At 36.5% G+C, this 22446-nt stretch overlaps 1 protein-coding gene across 2 annotated transcripts in view; it reads right to left on the bottom strand.

Moving 5' to 3' along the window:
- Window positions 1-22446, bottom strand: part of LOC139939322 (oxysterols receptor LXR-alpha-like) — a 133386-nt gene that overhangs the window by 86647 nt on the left and 24293 nt on the right. Inside the window, exons 2-3 of one of the 2 annotated variants that reach the window (XM_071935102.1) lie at window positions 13679-13862; window positions 11057-11125 (exon numbers count right to left, since the gene is read on the bottom strand). In XM_071935102.1, the coding sequence (XP_071791203.1) occupies window positions 11057-11093 (37 nt within the window). In that variant the 5' untranslated portion in view covers window positions 11094-11125; window positions 13679-13862. Of the gene's footprint in view, window positions 1-1718; window positions 1810-11056; window positions 11126-13678; window positions 13863-22446 lie in introns of those variants that run through there. The other variant, XM_071935105.1, reaches the window with a different exon arrangement.

The raw sequence follows: 22446 nt of genomic DNA, 5'->3' as shown, positions 1-22446 counted from the left end.
GCCTTGGTGCCCACCTCAATAGTTTCCAACAGACTTTACAACTCTCTCCAGCGCTTTGAAACAATGACCATTAATATTACCCTCTGCAAAATGAAAAATAGCATTGCCCTACTAAGAAAAATTCCAGTTCTTTCAGCCTCAGATTCGATAACTGTTTGCTGGTAAAAAAAATTTGTCACTTCCGTTTACAATACCTGCTAGGATTTTCCCATGCACAAACTAGAGTATCGGACTGAATTTGTGAAAATGCGTGCCAGTATTTAAGTAGATATTTCACAAAAAAATAATAATTAAATATTACTAATTCCAAAAACTATTTAAGATGGTTCAGTGAAGCATAAGAAACCAAACACCAAGTAGAAAACATTGAATAACTTGTTTCAGTTAAGTGTCCTTAGGCTAAACTTCAAAATTTGGGTCCAGTTGCCACTAAGTTTTGAAAAATTCTAGAAATAACCCTGCCTGCTGTTCTTCTCTATTGCTAGTGTTTCTAAAAATATTTCTAATGACTACTCAATTACCTACAGTGAAGACAATTTGTGCTTTTCATTAACAAAATTCTGATCATTACATTTTTGAGGGGAAAAAATGGGAATATTACTTTATGTAGAAGGGCTACATATATACACATGGTGTAGGATTTAATAGACTTTTCAGGCTATATTCACAGTTTTCTGATATTCCATGGGGCACAGAAACCCGGAAAACGATTCACTCTGAATACACTTAAATATGATGAGATGCAAGATATATCTCTCAAACATGCAAGCGTGGCAATTGAAGCAAAATTCACTCTTCCGACCTCTTCTAATTTTTTAAATAAGTATTCTCACTTGAAACGCTTCTTCTACATCATTCCTAGATCCATTAGTCTTACAAAAGAAGACCAAACTCCCATATGCATCGCAGATCCAAAATGTCGCAGATCCAAAATGTAAATCGATAATATGGTTGCCACTCAATATGAAATTTTATTTTGTCCACTGATGACTTATAGCCCAGATGTTCCATCTTCCACTAAGAAGCGACCCCTTCATCCATTTTTACAAAATCAGCCTGCAATGTGCATAAACATCCATAAATATGAAAAATGTATCTCTACCATCTTCAGAAACATGTATTCCTGAGCCAAGAGGGGCTAATAATTCCCACTATGGCCCCACTCCATCCATCAAACTTGACAGATGTCTCCACCATGTCAAACATCAAACACTCCATGTGTTTAGCACCGTGCTAATGGCCCACTTAAAAAACTCCACCCTTCCAACCACATCAATATCATTGGCAAAGGAGTGGGATAAGAGAGGGGAGTTTTGCCCAGTCATCACATAAGGATTAGTGTCTCATGTTTGCACACATTTTGCCCGAGAGGTTTTTTCTTTTCCTTCAACGGTCTCTCGTTCTCACTAACTTCTCCTCCTAGATCTCATAACCAAGTGCGTTTAGAAGCTCGACCTCCGAGCGCCGCCAGCCTGGTGATGAGGGCCGGGCAGAGTGAGTGTACCACGTCTGTGTTATACAACGGGGACACCAGGGAATGGTAACAATCCATTGCTGTCTTTGTGTATATACCTCACCTGCCTTTCAACTTGTCCTGTTAAAGAAGGGCCTCTGGCAACAGAGGGGGGAATTAAGGCTAAACTAGGAGAAATAAAAAAACTACAAACACAAAAACAGTTCTAGATAAAAAATAAGAGAGAGAGGGAATGATATCTTACCTTTTTTAATTCCACCGAGCTAGCAGCGTTGAGTTTGGGTTGAAAACTTTACCTGGTCTCCACACCTGGTTATTATATATTTTATTTTTTTCCAGTGGTGGTCTACTTTGCATTACAAGTAAATCGCCCGTCGAGCATTACAAGTGTAAATGTTTGCCATGTATCAGTCACCAAACACAGACACAGAAATGACAATGGCAGAAAGACAGTTTTTTTCCTGCCATGGGAAACAGAGCATGGCATTCCATTTATGAAATATTGATGGACCTATAGACTGCAACCAACCATGCGATCACTACCCAACTACCAAGCCCAACCGATGCCGTGTCTAATGGTCCACAAATTTATGTGAATACAAAAAAGAAAAGGGGAAAGGGAAAAAAACAGGTTTCATTTTCAACCAGATGATCTGGCTAGTATAAAGTTTACTCCCACCTATCATCAACTTCCCAATAATAATCTTCAAGGCCGAAATTAATTCAATTAGAAACTTCATCAACTTCCTGATGGTCCAGAACTAGAACTTTGAAGTTTCATATTTCAAAGACTTTTAATTAAATAATAAGATCAAGATATCCGTTTGATATAACACTGACACAAAGTTGACCAAAAGAGTGTTTTAAAAAAAAAACTTAAACAAAAAAAACCTACAAATATGAATGGTCTCACGTCTCATGATGTGCATTTCATCCGATGCTTTAGTTTTTAATGATCTGAATATACACTGTAAGGTTATATAACTTTAGAACTGAACTAGGGTGGTCAGGTTGGCGAAGTGGTATCTTTCCTCACCTTCCACCTCTTGGACTCTGGTTCGAATCCCACCAGGGGCACTATGTGGATTGGGTTTCAGTCTGACTATGTGGGTTTTCCCTTGAATAATTTTCTGGGGTTTTCCTCCCCCATTTAAAACTGAAACTTTCTTCCCTGTCTTCTCTCCATGGGGCTCTTGTTTAAAACAGTGATTAAATCAGTGATTAAATTGAAACTGACAAATGTAGCAGGTATTTCCTAGACGTCATTTCAAGTAGTGATTTCTCAGCTCAATATTTGAAACCCAAAATCTATTTTCATCTCACAGTTCCTAAGTCCAGCTCGAGATTCAGTAACGAACGAAACGTACACGTAGATTGGTAATCATTTGATAAGTACATTGTAGCATCAGTTCATTTACAGAGTCCAGACTCTTTGCAGAATAACAAACAGACAGGTGTTTGTTAACTTTAACTTCCACATCCATCTCACACACAAACTTCAGAAATGAAAACAGTGAATCAAGTGTACAAAAAAGCCAGCCCCCCCCCCCCCCCCCCAGCACAAAGACCTACACAAAATATGAAATCAGTGACACCAAAACACAGTTGGAACTCCGGGTGGATTGGAAAGCACAATCCTTTTCCACAAACTCTGCTAGTTATTGTGCTCCATGCTGGCCATGACCTTATGCAGTAGAAAGTTTCAGAAAGGGGTCACTGAGATTCATTCATCCAAGAGAACCAGTTCTCTTCAAGGGGGGTTGGTTTTCATTATGAATGAACAGCTCATAAACCCTCATGACGGATTACACATGAAATATAAAAATGGAGGAAGTATACTCTTGTAACCAGACATAATATAGGAGGAAAATGTAACAATAAAAAAATGGAATACTACAAAGAAATGTTGTTATTGGTCAAGGTTTCAACCCAAAGATGACCATTCTAAAAACACCAGCCGAACCCAAAAGCTTGCACCCATACCATACAGTTGCAATTTGAAATGTAAACAACTTCAATCAGACTAAAAAGGTCAAAGTATACATGTAGGTCAAGTCTACGGTCTTCCAATAGACTGTGCATGTCATATTAAAATATAAAACGAAATTCTAATTATGAAATTAAATCTTCTTTTGAAATTCGATTTATACAAATTTCTTTAAAATAAAAGTATCCATAAATACAGTTTCAATTTGTGTAGAATTTGTCTAGAAAAATATCGGACAAAAATGTAAAAACAAATTGGGACCACGATGCATAAACCCCACTTGCCAATAACGCCTGAATTTGTGGGCTTGGTCTTTTAAAAATCCTCGCCACTGTCTCTTAACAGCAAAGTTTACCTTTGGTATTTTGGAACTGTTGTAGTAAATGTACATATACAATAAAACTAACATGTGTAAACTTCATTTCAAATGATGGTACATCTTTCAGGTATCATTGATTATCTAGCTGTACGAGATACACAGTCTGAGGAAGCCTTACTGTAGTAACACCTCAGGTAAAATTTGTCCATATTATGTCAAAATGAAATGTTTCTAAAAATGCTTTGAATGCTGTTTTAGGCTTCTAACTGAAAGTTTGTATTGCCATTAATTTTAAGAGTGATAAACAAACGTATAACTACGTACTACCCTTCAAATACAGCAGAAATGTCCATCACACTCAGCCAGGACAGAAAAGCATGGTCCCCAGCGAGTATGTTGAAATACTATAAGTATAACTATTATTATTTTTCTGGTTTATTAAAACAATGCATTTGTTACCCTGAGGGCTACATTGCTACAGTTTACAGGTTAAAACAATGATATTTTAATAACATTAATTTTTTTTTTTTTTTTTTTATTCTGGAGTCACACATTAAACTAAAAAGACAACAAGATAACGATGACATAGCGATTCAGAAAGGGAATTTTTTTTTTTTTTTTTTCAAAATACAAACTGCCAGATCTTTTTGACACTCCCCTGATGATTTATTAAATCAGATTTTTACTTTTATTGTTTGAGCCATTTGCAGGTGCAACCTTGGCCTCATTATTAATTAGACAAAAAAACAACGATCCCTCTGCTGAGCACCGAAAAAGACAGAGAGAGAAAGAAATGATAAAAAACTCATAAACTCGCCTTGGGAACAATTTATCATTCACTTTGTATCCTTCAACCCTGGAAAGTACATTGGATGAATGTCACGGATGATAAAAACATGCATTATGCATCCCATCCTGGTTTGGAATAACGAAGATTAGTACAAAGTGTACCGCTATCTCTGAGCGAATGGCACATAACCATCGCCCCGGGGTGGCATTAACATGTATAGGGACTGCAAGCATTAGTGAAAAGGACTTAACAAATCATGAAGCTAATGGTTAATGCTAAGCAGTCAGAGGAATTAGCCAAGTACGCTGACCCACTTCCCATCTTCCTGAAACCGCCTTGCTCGCTTTTGTTTTTCCTCGTCGTTTTGAAAGTGAGTCCAATCTCTAGACGGTAGAAAATACATTTGCGCGACAAACATGGGAGGAAACACGCATGAGTTTTGATTGCTGACTCAAATACAGAGGAGCGCTTTCTTTTTTGGTGATGAATTGGTTTGTTTAATTCACTCATGCTTTTTTAAAATGGTAAAACCTTTAGCATGCAAATTCTACATGTACTGTAGTTCAGAAGAGAAGAGGTTCCACTGTTGTTTTGATTTCCTCTTTCGAATTTATACAAGAGTTCATCAATTTGCACAGTTGATTGTTAAGTTTTTAGCAGGGCTCAAGTTTTTTTCAGGGGAAAAATCCACAAGACTGCACCGGGATTTTGTTTACAAGATTAGAATCAAAATGAAAAAAGACAAGAATCAAAATGAAAACACAGTTTTATCATCTAAACTGTTTCATTTGTTAGAAGCAAAGACTGATCTCTACTGATTATGGGTGATACTCAGCAGGATTAAAAGATATATTTTGTGAGACTCAAACTCAACATTTGTGCATCATTCTTTTAAAGCCATTATACAGGGTTTACAGAAGGTAATGGTGCAAGACTTCTCTTGAAATATTATTCCATGAAATGCTTTACTTTTCGAGAAAACATTAAAACAATTATCAAATCTCGTTAACGAGAATTCCGGATTTATTTTAAACACATGTCATGACACGGCGAAACGTGCGGAAACAAGGGTGGGTTTTCCCCGTTATTTTCTCCTCACTCCGATGACCAATTGAGCCTAAATTTTCACAGGTTTGTTATTTTATATATAAGTTGTGATACACGAAGTGTGGGCCTTTGGACAATACTGTTAACCGAAAGTGTCCAATGGCTTTAAGACAAAGATGTTGAATCAAAAAAAATAACAAGACCACAAATCTGTCCTGTCTTGAGCCTACTGGCCCAACACTAAAATTATTTGCCTAACTGAATTCTCTGAAAACAGTGGTCAAGTATAAACGTCCCTAACCCAGTACAGTTATATATAAATCCATGGGCAAACATTTCATGTCTACATATGTTTGCTTTAAAAACTCTGATTACTCTGGAGTAAATACATGTACTACACTTTATTATACAGAGTGTATATTTAAGTAAAGACGACTCGGTCAACCCATTGGGGGTTTCTTATTATGCCGAGAGATTCTTACAATTTGACCTCTTTTAAGTCCCCTGTCTGGAAGCCTCCTGGAAACTCTCACGAGAGTCAGCGAGGAAAGAGAAAGTTATTTAATGGGACATTGATTCAATTATCATTCTAAAGCTCACTTAATTAATTACTTTCCATCGATAATCAACGAGTCATTGAGATAGGGTCTTGGGAGAAAACATGATGTTGTCAGGTGGAATCAAGCCTATTTGTGTTTGAGATAAAATAAATAAGTTGTATTTACATTTTCTTTTGTCAGTTTATTCCTTATATCTGAAATGGGCCCCTTTTTCAATCAGCAAATGTCAAGATGGGAATATATCAAAAGTTGATTCAATTAGAGAATTGCAGTTAAGTTGTTTAGAGGTTTACAGACAAATACATTCTGATAATATTGATATTTTGATGACAAAACCATTTGCAATAATTCAGGTTTAGTTTTTTTAAGACCATGCATATTTCAATAGCAGGCATTTGCATACACATTTGCATGACTAAATAATTACATAACACCATGCTAATTTAAGGATAATTGTACCATAAAGGAACAACATTAAAAACACTTACCAACGATGTGTATGTTGGTTCATGTACATGTACATGTAGATGCTGACCGCTTAAAGGAGGTCTGTTTAATTGTACTCCAAATGACTTTAGTCTTTGACTATTTATTTGGTAATGTTTTCTTTTAAATAAATAAAAATTGAATAAGCCACTTCGGAATGTCAGCGGCGCATGTCTGTTACTGCTGACAACGGATTTTGTCTATCTCCTGTAACCTGTTGACAATACCAGAGCTAATTAATTGCCTTGCATTGAATCATTTATCAAATGTACATGAAGTGCTGTTGAAGAACCAAAATGTATATGAACTTGAACCTAAAGCCGCGCTCGAATTTGATAGAGACAATGGGTGACAATCCAATGGGTAAATTCTAATGGTGTCCGCACTTGGATTATTTGACCAACAGTAGGTAAAATAGTAAAGACAATAGTGAAATTAAATGGAATTAATTATTATGAACACATGAGGGCGCTGCAACAGTGAACTTTAAAACTTCAAAGGGTTCAATTTCATGGAACTTCTTTAAAGCAGACAACACTAATGTACATGTAGCTGAACATTTTCTGCTAAGCAAAAAAATATTGCTTGGTGCGAACCTTAAAGTTTTGAGCGGAAATGTTTTGTGCTTAGCTTAAATTTGCAGCTCTTTGAAATGGGGCCCTGATTTTATTCATCAGACGATAAATACTGTAAGCCCAAGCCATATTTTATGTGATGTAAAGCATTCACAAACGAAGCATATTGTCGCAGATTATTGCTCTCACAATTGCAGTAAGTCAACTTAAAAGCAAAGTTTAGATAATGTTGGTAAAATTATGTACAAATAATGTACAAGTTCACATCCGCCAGATGAAATATTTTCCCCACTACTCCATGAGAAAATTTACCGTAAGTTAAACACCAGGCCTTGCGCTTAATTTAGTTGATGCGTTTAAAGTGTTACATGAACAGTGTACAATGTATTCTCTGACGACACTGTCAAAATCCTTTCAGCAGAGACTCAATTACTTCTACTCTGGCATTTTCAATGAAGACGACCAAATTATGGGGGCAGACGAAATGATGGTGAGGCAGTCTCTATGTTTGCACTTAGTCCTCAAACCTTGTAACTAAAGAGAATGTACACACATTTCAAACCAAAGGAGACACAACGACGATGGTCACACACAGTAGCGCTTTCTAGTTGCCATAGATTGACAAGGTATTTCTATTTGCAGAGATTTAATAGCGGTGGACTTTTCTCTTCTGTTTTTTTTTTTTTTGGGGGGGGGGAATCGTCAATTACATTCGTTCACTTCACAACGTGTGTCACTTTAAGTCCCTTCCTGCAAGCGCCGATAAGAGGGATTTGATCAGTAGGACCTCTCTCTTCTTCGTAACTGAACAAAATTAAAGACTCCTGCTGCACACATAGTGGGTTGACACATTTGTGTTGTTTGAGTACATCGATCAAAAGTAGAATTCTTTAATTTGAGAGAGTCAATATGAGTTGATCTATTGTCTTTATTGGAGACGCTGACACACTCAGTGGTTTGGCCGACAACAAAAGAACAATAAACCGACACGATTCAATAATGAGATTACTGACTCCAATTCACATTCTACTGAATAAATGTATAAAAGTGCGCATTAAAGCATGCAACAACATTAATGATTGTCATAGAGTAGTATTGATACCTTATGTGACCAAACTAACATGTTTACATGAAAAAAAATGTGAAAGTTAAAGCTCAATCGGTTAAAGGAGTCATACAATAGGGGGAAATGTTTTATCATGTAAGTGTGTCCGTGTTCATTGTTTTTAAACATCAAGTTTTGGACTAGCAAGATATAAAAAAAATGTTTTACTAATTTTTTCGAAACTCTGGCATTGTTTTTACCATGACTGTCTCTATGGAGGTTATATGCAATTCTATAAAATGTGGCAACATAATCATTCAGAGTTAACTGATAAACCCAAATGCTGTGAAACCCTGCCACTTTGTTTGAACCAGTCCATGCAAATTCAAATTTGAGAACTTTTAGGTTAAATTTTTTTTAAACGTTCTACTCTGTGGCAGTAGAGAGGTCTCAAAAATTCCGTAAAATTTACTCCGCGGTAGTAGAACCAAGACAAGTTCTCAAAAGAACATGGGTAGAATACACATGGTGTTGCCGTAATCCAAATATTTTATTTTCATATTCTATTAGCAATAAAGCAATCAGCAAAAGTCAACATTGATGAGCTTCATAAACACCACAAAACACCAAAAAGTAGAATAAGTACTTGAGATAATGACACAATCAAATATAAAAGGTCAAATTCCTAACACTTGTCATATCTGACCACTATATTGTAAAACGTAAAAAAAAAATAAACGCAAATATTTGCACAAGATAATGTGTACCCCACTGATCCCATAATATCTGTATTTTTTATACATTTTATACCGGAACTATTTGCAGGTGCAAGTCTCTGCTGCAGTCAGATGATGTTACATTCATGAACAAATGCAACCTGTAATCTCAAGACAGCACGTAAATGAAAACCTAATTCTCAGAGTCAAGGTGGATAAAATGAAAGTAAGTAAGTTATAGATCTTCACTTGCCAACAAATTTGTTGGAATCAAAACATGTCGCTAAAGTGCGAGGCTTTCACAGATGTGTTTTGAGTGATCCTGACATTCGAAATGTAAAAAGCAATAAATCCACGCGCAGACATCAGCGGAGGGGAACGACAGGCAAAAAAAAAATGTGAAATTGCCTTTTACCTCTAAGCTAACATTTCCCGCATCCTGTTACAGAGGTAAAATGGTGTTTGTCCAGGCTAAAGTATGAATATTGATGGCTGCGAGACACCGTTGAACTAGCATCTTGACACGGCCACAAGATTGGAATACGTCAAGGATAGTGCATAGTCAATATGTTGACAGTGAAACATTGCCTCATTTGACACGGGAGGATGCGATTTAGTAGGCTGAGAGATATAAACCAAACTTTGGTCCGATTAACACCCCCCGATTGATGATACCGTGGTGGGAGATGAACGGTGTGGGTCCGACGTTTCAAACAACACTCTTGATTCATTAGTACTTTGCACTTTGAAAACAAGCCATGACAAGATTACCTTTGAGGTTTTGAAGATTGTCTTTGTCATTAAGATGCTTTTCAAATATTTGTTTACGTTCAGCCCCAATTCAGGCCTGATGTTTCTTCAGGGCTGCCAACATATTGCATCTTGCAATCAGGAAGATTTTTTGTACGACAATGGGGGATATATTTAAAATTACATTGAAGATAATACATGTAGGTGGAAAGTTTTCATTATTGAGATTGTCAAATTTGTTAATCAGAACATGGAAATATTGGTATATTTTCAGGGAACTTTCTGCATAATCAAACAGACTTGTCAGCTCTGCCAACATATTGCATCTTGCAATTAGGGAGATTTTGTACAACAATCAGGGATACATTTAGAATTACATTTCATATAATGGGGGAACACTTTCTATAATCAGGGAGATTTTCAAATGCGCTCATTAGAACACAGAAAGATTGGTTTATTTCAAGGGAACTCTCTCTCTCTCTCTGCAGAATCAGCTCTGCCAAGATTTACATCTGGCAACCAAGGACATTTTGTACAGCAATCATGGAGACATTTAGAATTCCATTCAATAGGGAAAACAGTTTCTATAAACCAGGGAGATTTTCAAATTTGTTCACTAGAACAAGGTAAGACTGGTTTCAATTCAGGGAACTTTCTGCAAAATCGAGGAGAGTTGGCATCTCTGTTCCATTCAGGGCATCTCTTCAAGAGACACTGTACTATTATAATAATGGAGCATTTTACGGGGCACTGAGGCAATGAGCAGAAACACAAAGGCAATTGCCCCTGTCGCCTCTTACGAAGTATCAGGTCTGTGATTACTGCAGTTGTTTCACAATCCACCGGGTTGGGTTAAAAGACTATGGATGGAAGCTCCACACAGCAGAATATTTGGTTTTTTTTTTTAATAGAGCACCACTTTAACCAGGTACATGTAGAAGGGACTTGGTCACATGACTTGTCCAGCTCAACCAGCGATGATGAAAGTCCCTCTGTCATCATTCTCGATAAATAAAATGAGGCACTTTGGCCCCATCAGGAATACCTTGCTCTTCAGCGGAAAAGCACTTTAAAATTTATTTCAATAAACATTCGTTGGCGATTGCCAAATGAGCTGTCAATCACACTGAATCAATGATCATTTTTTTCCAATTTCTCTCTCATTTTTTTTTTTTTTTGCCGACTGGTGGTTGGGGAGGGGTTAATTAGTGTAGAAACTGAATGTTCACTTATGAGGGCAAACAAACAAAATAGTTGTCCATTTATGCGTTTTAGATATAAGGATTGAAATATAAAGATGGACTTACTTGTAAGGTCAATGGAGTCCATGCTTGAGTCGCACATTGTTCCTGGCACAGGGCCACCCAAACATCACCCTGTAAAAAAAACACAATTTAATACTTTTAGTTTGTTTTGTTTATTCCTCTTTTTTATTGGTATTCAAAGACAAAATGACTGACAGCTTTAAATGCTAAAGGGTCACTTAACAGAGATGAACGTAAAAAAAAACAAGCAAAAATACAAACACAAAAGGTATAACACAAACTGTTACAGGATTTTGACCAGTTGTGCAAATTTCACAAAAATTATCAAAAGAAAAACCATATAGAATGCTCCAGATTGAGTAGGGCTTTCAAAACAAAGATAAACACTGAGAAGTAGAAAACATTCTGCGAAGGGGCTGATATACAATCTGACAGCAGCAGGATAATGTGTACATTATTGTTGGGAAGCTATTGCAGCGGGAGGACAGCTATTACAACTAGAAAACATTTCCTTGTCTTTATTTCAATTCAGTGTGCTTTGGTCAAACATCAAAACAAATTTGGTTCCAGAATGCCCCACAGTTTTGAACAATCCAGGGGAAAACCCCGACTCCCTCACCGGTAAAAATATAATCAGTTTTGTTTATGGATTTCTCAACTCCATATTTTTGTAGCACTAGTAGGACATTTCTACTAACTTGACAAGCCACAAGATTTTTGAATTTCTTTTACTACATTTAAGTATGTAGGTACATGGGTACATCAAAGGCACTGGACACCTTTTGTAATTGTCAAGATCAGTCTTTTCACTTGGTGTATCTCAACATAATGCATAAAATAACAAACCTGTGAAAATTTGAACTGTTTCTCACAATTGTTTAAACTACACCGTATGAAGTAAGTTTTTATTTAAAAAAAATGTTTTGAGCAATTACAAATAGTGTCCACTGCCTTTAATGTTACTACTTGTTACCCTAGCATCGCCCCATATGCCATGCATTTTAAGCAGTCAAGAACTACTTTTCCTTTCAAAAGAAATTGCTAATACAAATTATAGAATTGCTGACTACAGTCAAGGCAGACTCAAGCTAAAAGCTGACTTCCCAAACAATTTTACGATGTTAAATTAAACGGTAAGTTTAAGGTCACATGGTGTCTGTAACCAATAGAAATGTGTTGCAAATAGAGCGAAATTAATAGGCCCTGCAAATGCACAGTCAAAACAATCCAGCTGTAAAATGCTGGTACGTGTCGTTCCCTATTGCCTATGCCACTGTGTTTTCTCATACCTTAAATACTCTCATATAAACTTTCTGAATTTGAAAAAAAAGCACCCTTATTTTGACATGTACAAGGACAGCCATTGGCCTTTTTTTTTTATTAGCATATAAACATTTTTAGCCTCCATATAAAAAGGAAGCAACATAAACAAATCAATTGTTTCTCAGACCGGAACGTTTGTTTCTACACTTGACCCAACTTGCCTCTCCATAACCAAAGACAAGAAACACAGACACAAATTAAATTGACCAGCATTTCTGTTTACAGTGAAGATGTACCTGCATATTTAGGCTTTTGGCTGCCATTCATGGTGTAAAACTGGAAAACATTGCTAAGGTCAGAAAGCTTTTGCTTAGCAGGAAATAATGTAACCAACCACCAAAACACCATAATAATATGATGATTTGTAAAGTACTGGTATCCTGCTAAATGTTGCTTACTGGATGAATCTTTCTGTTACTAAATTTCTTGCTATGCTTACATGTTGCTGTAATAAACTGGGCCAAGTTTCCTAAAGCTGTTTATAGCAGAAAATACTGCTTAGAAAGTATGAGTGGGGAACCAGTAGCAACATTGTTAACTTTATGGAATGATGGCTAAGAAACCTGTTTTTATTTTTCTGTGCTTAGCAAGTTTTTATGAAAGTGGGCCCTGGTCTTGAAATTTGAAATTCAAGTTACACCTTGATTAGTTTCACAAAATCACCAACTACAATGTACATGTAGATGTACTACATAGTACACACATTAACCTTGAACTCAACCAGGACATCTAATTATTTTAGGTTATTTTTGTTTTAATGGAAATGGCCTTAGTTTTAATTTTAGATTTACCACATTTGTTACCTACAAGGTTTCCAAAAAGTGCAGTTCTTATTAGGGACTCTGGCAATATAAAAATGCCGGAAATTTCTGTGCTTTCTCGAAGGTTATATTTTATTACTGTATGGATTTTAAAGGGTTTTCTTTTTGAAGGCAGTGGACACTATTGGTAATTACTCAAAATAATTATGAGCATGAAACCTTTCTTGGTAATGTGTAATGGGAGAGATTGATAGTATAAAACATTGTGAGAAACGACTCCCTCTGATGTAATGTAGTTTTTGAGAAAGAAATTTCCATAAATTTGGCTTTGAGACCAAGAGATTGAGAATTTTAGGTCTCAGAATCAAGCATCAGAAAAAGCACACAACTTCGTGTGACAAAGGTGTTTTTTCTTTCATTGTTATCTCGCAACTTCGACGACTGATTGAGCTCAAATTTTATTATTATTACTCATCACCAGATATCATGAATGTTTAAAACTCTTCATAAATTCTTTCAGATTTTTGTTTTCTTTATTTTTGTTGTCATTTGATAATATTGACTGATTACAAAAGCTCACCTCTACCGAAAAACTCCCTAGGCAAGTGGCTCTCTTCTGTCACTAGAGGGCGGTCTCCAGATCCTCTGATTGATGTGTCAGCTTTCCAAATGAACACTAAACTTCAGTCTTGGATTTCCATCAGGACACTAAATGGATTCGATTTATCTTCGTTTGTAAATTATAAAGATGCTTCCCGAGTTAACTATATAGAAAAGAAGAAAATAACAATGATTATAAATTTTGAGTACAATATTTCAAAACGGTCTCAAATTGAGGGTCATGATGCAAATTAAATACTTCATCTAGCTTGGATGCTTCACTGAGCAAAGGAATCGGGGCAGGGGGGCATTGTCAGATCCAAGGGTGTCTTTGGTTTTTTTGTAATTATTTTTTTCACTTTATATATTTTGATATGACCCCTGTTGACCCCTTGCATCATCGACACACTATTTTTCTGAAGGGCTTTAAACTGTTTGCTAGCGACCGGTCGGCACATGAAAATTTTTACTACACATAGTCAAAAATAGTTTATTTACCCTTGTCTGGTACAGAAACTAAAAGTGCTGGTACTGGCAACAGACTACCATCAATTTTTGTATTAAGGCTAATTCAACAAATGCCTTTCTTTTTTCAGACTGACGTTTATTTAGAATTAAACATTCATAAATGTGTCCTTTCGGAAGAAAAATCCCATGAATACTTGACACAAAATTACAAACCCTGGTGCACATGTACATGTCAAAGGATTTTAAGCAGAAAAAACGAATACCATTAAAAGCATGAAAATACACTGTACTTTATTGAATTAAATTCCTGCACAGATACTTTTGGAGGAAACAAAAAAAAAACATCTGTAAAAATACAGCGTTCTCCCGTAATAGTGGTCTGCTGACCAAACACTAGTTTTAAAGGCACTGGACACCTTTGGTAATTGTCAAAGACCAGTCTCAAGTTGTGTGCTTTCAGATGCTTTAATTGGAGACCCCAGCTGAGGTCTCAAATTCAATTCAATAATGTTTATATGTTCTACGTATACTATGTACATGTACAGTACATGTAACAACAGCTCTCCATTGCTCATTACCAAGTAACTTTTTATGCCAACAGTTATTTTGAGTATCTACAGATAGTGTCCACTGCCTTTAAAAATGAGACCAAGTCAAAATTCATTCCAAGTGATCTGACTGACTACTACAGTTTTAAAAGCATCCACATAAAACACCAAATATGGGCCAGTGAAGAAGCTAGTGGGCCAGTTAAATGATGAGCTAACTCTCTACCTACTCAATGAAATAAGTGAAGGGCAAACCCCTGGTAAGAGCATACCCTGGTTAGAGCATTAGGCCTATGAGCCAAGAAGCAAAACCAGAGATGCCTCCTATACCAGCCAAAAAAATCCCCAATGAAACAACAACAAAACTAAACAGCTAGACATGTACAACGAACGACCCCACTCAAGTACCATTACCTTCCTTTAACCCTGACCCAATTACAGCCACATTATCCCTAACAGTTATCACTTCGTCATGCCAAACAACATGCATTTCCGACTTTGACACAAACGGTTTCCTTTTCCATAAAACCGTGACTCAATTACCAGTATGTGGACTAACGGGTTTATCAGATTTGAAAAATGTTGACAGCCATGTCGATGGAATTGAAACTTTGTTGGAAGATAGGGAGATAACGGATATGATCAGAAGTGTTGACCTGATTGCCACATGCGGTTAGCACTATTTCCCACATTCTGTGGCCGATGGAGAGAAATAGCTCGGAACATGGCACGCGATCATGACATCACGTCACAATAATCAGTCATGCTGCCACATGGTTAAATGTACTTTAATTTCGTTAAAGCCCCATATGTTCAAATTTTAAGAGATTCGCTACCATGCTAGATCACTAATAACTCAGTTAAAAACACTAATAACTGCAAACAGGGTTACATGTAGAAGAAACTTTGACAGCTACAGCCTGTCTTCGTGGTTTCAGCATAGGTGTCCCTTCAAAGTACCCCCTCAACGCCAAGTGCCCTGCCCGCACCCACCCTCTCAGAAGAATGTACAAAGACCATGTACACACATTGTGATTTTAATACAAGTTTTAGTCTGGAAAGTGATCTTGTCCCTTAACTGCTTAAACAACATTCCTTGATGGAAATCAATTATTCTTAGAAAGGTAGATAGATAAAATGGTTTATACGTGTTATACAAAAAAAACTGTCCTCGCAGCACAAAAGGCTGAAATACAATGTACAAAACAATATTACAGTCTTCAACACACTTGTGCCAAATTGAAAAATGATTGAGAGACTAGAAGTAACTTAAGCACCTCGTTAAATATGGACACTCTATTAAATTATCTCAATAGGTTGTAAAATGCGTACTTCAGTCAAACATAATAATTTCTCATAGTAATTTGACATCTCCACTCTTTCGCAATAACATTAAAAAAGAAACTTTTCAATCGGACAACGACAATTTTCTTCTACCCTGCCATTAAACGAAAGTGATTAAATTTAATGCAGTCTTCATTATTGATTTGTACACTATAATGTGTACTCCATTTCAACAACTGCTAAGTTGTTTAATTTCCTTTTCACCGAGCGATTCCAAACATCTCGCTCTTTTTCTTGCAGGACCAGGTAGCGTCACGCTCTGCGAGAAAAACATCCACAAAAGCAGCATGGCAGTGCACACGTGTGCACATTAAGTACAGGGCACTATGTAATTAAGCTCGTCTTCATTTCATTTGGGCTCTTTACTCATCTCGCTGTAACTTGACACCCTGCATCGCCAGGCGCTCGGCATACATTGGCTACCCCTTACCCTTTGCACAAGGTGTAAGCGGACACCGAAATTCTCACTGTCGGGGAGTGTCGGGTTTTTTACTGCTTCGGTGATTTGGCCCTTTTTTTTTGTGGGTGTGTGCGAGAAAAAGCATGCCAGATGCAAATATACACTACGAAACGATGGCGGGGGTAGCGGGTAATGAAATCATGCCACGGTGAAGAATCAAATCAAGAAGTTGATTTTTTCATGGTTTTGCAAAAAAATGCACGCCTTTGAAAGTTTGCTTGTAAGCATTGTAGAGAGGTCGTATGTAAAAAAAATGTGCAAATGAGATGTAAGCGGTGAAAGTCGCTGAATGTACACTTTGGGTCCCAATTTACATGTTAATACACACAACCATAAAATCAATATAGCATGGAATGTCCTGACCCAGAAGGTTTTGAGGTTCCGTGCACTTATCAGCTCATTTCCCTTCCATCATTATGGGCAATGAGATTTGACCAAAGAACCCCCCGAGGACACAGATTCTGACCAGGCACAAGTCCAATTATTAAAATTTGCAGGTCCTTGCGTCCTTTGTGTGTGTGGGTCCATTCCATTTTTTTGTGCGCAATAACATTGCAGCACAATACACACACCGACTGAATTTAACTGATTTTCATTTGTCAAGTGTGCCTCTTTGCTCATGCCTAACATTGTGTTGAGTTTGATTGCAAGTATTCTACGAATAAAGAGATGAAATATTCAATTTACAAAAAGTAAATGCACTTCTGTCCCACTTAACGTTGAAATTCTATATGACTCTTACAGGAATCACGAGAACTGAAATTGCATTGCTTGCTAACCATCAATCAAGAGTAAAGAGCTGAGGGAAAAAAAATCACAAATAAAGAGATTGAAAATGATCTTAAAGGGGCTTCAAATTTGAAGTGGAGAAATAACAGCATAATAAAATTGGTCCATGCTGAAGTGTAGATTTTGCAAATTACAGTATAGATTTTGTAAATAATACTTTTGGATTTGATTGTGACACAAACAAATAAACCTGCAGTCCCAATGGAGATGAAGTACACGCACATTTTGAGAAAGATTAATTATAGATAATGGGGGAGGGGGAGGTTCGTTCACAACAATACATTAGTCACTTGATGTTTCTTCATCCCCTTTCACATTATTAAGCAAGTTCTCAGGAAATACCACCCCATAAAAACCGCTGCCAACCCGTCCTTTTCTTTCCCAGAAATCCCAGTTTTTACCACCATGCAATTTTCCTGATAAAAAGAACATTTTATTAAGCCATTTTCACACTATTCAACCAGTTCCCATCAAATAATGTAAAAGCCAAAGGGCATTCCTTGGCAAATTTAACCTGTCACCCAATGTTTGATGTACATTTACACAATTCTTACGATTTTCCTCAGATAAAGGCATGCTCAAGATGCTACAAGACCGGAGTAAGGCCTACATGTATATCAAACTATAACCCTTAACATCCAAGCAGGGGTAAAACAAAATCCTGGGAAACAAAATTTCCCGGGAGAGTGCATGAGTTAAAATCCCCATAAAGCATTTTCTTGGGAAATTCCTGAGATTTGTAATTTGTATGGTCTGGCTTAACCCTATACTCCCTAGAAGCAATACATATTTCAAGTGTGACTCAAGTGTAAAGGTGAACCTAAATTCTCCAAGAACTATCCCCTCAATACTGGATAACTTTATTATAATCTTTTATATAAAATAATCTGTCTCAAAGGGAAGGTATACCTATGGGAAACCACTCCTAAAATTAACGGCAATATAAAAAACTTACTTTGTTAGAAGTAAAGCAGCTTTTGATAGGATGTATCCTTTATAATTTTAGGAATAAATTCACTTTGAAGTAATAAATTGAATGAAAAACACCATGGCTTTGACACCATAATGAAAGTCAGTTTCAACCCAATTAGGAAGTGCAATTATCCACAATTGTACCAACAAACAGCCACTTGTCTCACTATACAAAAATCTCAAATTGATTTTCTTCCTGACGTAAAATTCCACACAAAAACCCTGATTTATCTTTTCATCACATCTTGAGTCACACCAATGAATATGTACTGTTAACTTGTTTCCACCTACCAATCAAGCTTGAGACTACATAATAATTGTTTTGACATTTCAATTTCAAATTTAGTTTGTCCTTCAAAATATGATTTAGTTCTTTTGTCATATCTTTATAAAGTCTGAAAAGCTGGAAAGTTGCAGTAAAAATGTATAGATTCTTTAAAAGTGATTTTTTCGATGTACAGTGTAAACAAACATTCCAAAAGGCCTTGAACTTAAAGGGAAGTACACGTTTGGTAATTGTCAAAGACCAGTCTTCTCACTTGGTGTATCCCAACATAAGCATCCTGTGAAAATTTGAGCTCAATTGGTCGTTGAAGTTGCGAGAAAAGGATGAGAGAAACAACACCCTTGTTGGACGAATTTGTGTGCTTTCAGATATAGGAATAAAAGACTTTTATTATTTTAGTGAGAAATTACCTCTTTCTCAAAATCTTTGCTACTTCAGAGGGAGCCGTTTCTCACAATGTGTTATACTATGAACAGCTCTCAAATGCTCGTTACCAAGTCAGTTTTTAAGTTAATATTTGTTTTGAGTAATTACCAAACGTGTACCTCCCCTTTAAAAGCTAATTTTTTTGTTAGATTTTTGTTTTAAATCCTAATTTTATAGAAATCCGTTATGATGCTACAAAATACAAATAAGATAACTTCACTTATCGACATTGTCAGGTACATCTATGGTTCTATTATAGCTCTGCAGGGAAAAAACTATTATTCATCGCTGGCGGTTTGTTCCCAGTATTTCGATTTCAGTTTTAAAACGTGAGGAACATTAAATGCGAGTATCATGCCCCACCGTTTCGAAAACACCTGGGGAGAACTAATAGAATACATGTACTAGTCATTACTCAATATTAAACCAATTAAAACACTTTCTGTTTAGAAACATCCTGCTAACATCAATAGTAAACAGTACCCATAACGAACTGTTTTGAATACAATTTCAATCAAAAAGACCACCCAAATAACTTGTTAAAACTAACATTGAAATCAAACAAAAAATTTGGAACAAGAGTGCTTATTTTTTAGAAACCCCGTTTGCCAATCAAGCCAAATTTGTTGCAGAGGTTTGATAACATCTACATAGTTAAGTTTGTAAACGCCAGTTGCCAAGATTCTCAATTATTACCCAAAACAGAGGTCAAGTCTTATTGTCCGGTTTCCTTTGTCGATTTGTTCAATCTATTTTACATTGTAGTTTCAAATATTTATTTATGACTACATTTTACTTTGCCAGCAATATGACCTTCATAGCCATAAACAATGTAAACTTTAAAGTATTTGTAGAAACAGAATCCCAAACACATAAAACTCAACAAAGTTGGGACCATCTCAAATAGGCGCAAGACTTGCATTTCAGTCTACACATGTATGCAGATAGCTTGCACATGACGTCATTAACCACCACCTTTGATAACCAACAATGGACATGTGTACATGTGTATGCGCTGTGCATGACTCTCAGCCAATGATAGCCATTCCACGCGCGCACGTTTCATCAATGATGATGGCCAATGCAAGGGGTCCATACAAAGCTTTTTCTCACAAATGCACACGGCTAACCCAGATATGTGGCACAATCCCAGACACTCAGTGCCCTTCCTTGAAAATAAGCAAAAAGAGATGACTCTGTAGACAGCGCACATTTCAGCAGTACACAGCACCATGCAATTGGGACCAGGTGCCAATTGCTTATTACTTCAGGAGTGTCGCAAGGTCAGAAATGATTGCCAGATTCTGCAATTTTATCACAAATTACAAATAGATTCTGCTCGACGAGCGTCCAAGGCAAAATACTCATCTTCTTTATACGTACAAACAGAATTGGATTGGAAAAAACATCATTATTGAGACTCTTTTTTACAATCTCCGGTTACAGAACTCAATGATAATCAACATTTTGTTCTACAATGTAAGTAAAAAGGGAAAAAGAAAAAAAAAAAATTGAAGGAAAAATATGGCATGATTTTCCTCTAGAATGTTGAAGGAGGATTGAAGTGCTGCACTGGCTATCCCATCCTCATAACACAGCAGGTTGTCTGCTGTGGACACATTAGTGGCTATTTTTCTACTACCTTGTTTCTTAATTGCTCACCTGTTATCAATTTGTGGGTGTGAAATATTTGGCAAGGTTTTCAGCACCTACAGAACTCTTCAAGTTGTTTAACATAAAGGCAAGGTTTTTGGAGAAAACAAATCCTATTGAAATGAAGCCGTATCAATTAATTAAAGACACTGGACACTATTGGTAATTGTCAAAGACTAGTCTTCTCACTTGGTGTATCTCAACATACACGTATGTGCATGAAATAACAAACCGATGAAAGTTTGAGCTCAATCAGTCGTCCAAGTTGCGACATAATAATGAAAGAAAAAACGACCTTGTTACACGAAGTTGTGCACTTTCAGATGCTTGATTTTGAGACCTCCAATTCTAAATCTGAGGTCTCGAAATCAAATTTTTTGGAAACTTCTTTCTCAAAAACTACATTACTTCAGAGGGAGCCGTTTCTCACAATGTTTTATACTATCAACCTCTCCCTCTTACTCGTTACCAATAAAGGTTTTATGCTAATAATTACTTTGAGTAATTACCAATAGTGTCCACTGCCTTTAACCAGTGAAATTTTCATTTCAAAAGGTGGCAGTGTTTTTGAGAGTATTGCCGAAAGACTGGAGCGAATTATGACCATGCAGGAAAATAATCCCTATAGAAATACACAACCCGGGCATTGAGACCGTGGAACATTACTCTTCTCAGATTCAAATTTTGTACAAAACAGCAACACTTCAACAGAAGTAATTTCCATTTTGGTCCTATAAGACAATTTGTACTATAAAGCTAAATGCATTATGAATTGTCCCATACCCAGCTGGAAAACAAAGAGGTACAGGGGAAAACACACACAAATTCCTCATGCAAACAATTGAGAAAAGGTTAACCTGCTATTCTTTAGAATAGCTTGTACAATGTTTGTACAATGTACATGTATGTACAATGTATGTTCAATGTATGTACAATGTATGTACTGGATCAATAAACCTTACCATGAATATCATTTTTGTGGGCGGTTTTGGTTTCTGACAAACTGTTTTTCCAACATTACAAAATTACAAACTTTTGGGTTTTTCCCTTTCAGTGAATCCACTTATAAACAATTCTCAGTTATGTTATATTTCTATTGCAATGCTGTAGTAAGTACTTCCCGAATATACAATTTGATATGAACTTGTAAGTATGTAAGTGCACGCCCATCCGGCGTTACATGTATACACGTATGTTTCATTTCTTTGTACACAGTTCTCATAACTAAGTTCTCAAAACGTGCGGGAGACACACATGTACGCAAGCAGACCTTGAATTTCGTTCATAACGGGGCACAGCATCTTTTCTCTGGAAGGGGCACTTTTACATGTATGAGGAAAGTGTAAAATTGTAGTGGAACTTTGCAGAGGGCACAACAGCACAAACACAGGGCACAAAGGCAGGGCACCACAGCGGGGCACCATTGCAATTGATATTGGTGTTGTGGGTTAATTCCAGGCCTGCGTAAGGAATAGCAAGCAAACATTCACATGGCTTTTGTTGGTGATGAGTAAACAAATGAAAAAATAATAATTATTAGGGAATTTCTTTAGATTTTAAAAATAAAAAGTTTTCCTTTAAAACAATGCAAGTGTGCTGGACAATGTGTCTGTAGTCAATTGCAACCAAGGCAAGGGTATCAGTATGATCTGCATACTACAACTCCGTCATGCTTTACGAATCATGTTAAATAAAGTCTCTCAAATTGCCTTCGCAGACGTCACTCTCACTCCTCAGCAGTACAAATCCCAAGACTCAAATTGAACATTCAACACATGAATGATTTAACCTTCAAAAAAGTA

Source organism: Asterias amurensis, chromosome 7 (genome assembly GCF_032118995.1).
Source record: "Asterias amurensis chromosome 7, ASM3211899v1".
Classification (NCBI taxonomy): Eukaryota; Metazoa; Echinodermata; class Asteroidea; order Forcipulatida; family Asteriidae; genus Asterias; species Asterias amurensis.
The sequence above is the reverse complement of the archived record's forward strand: the minus strand, read 5'-3'. Positions and strand labels throughout refer to the sequence as shown.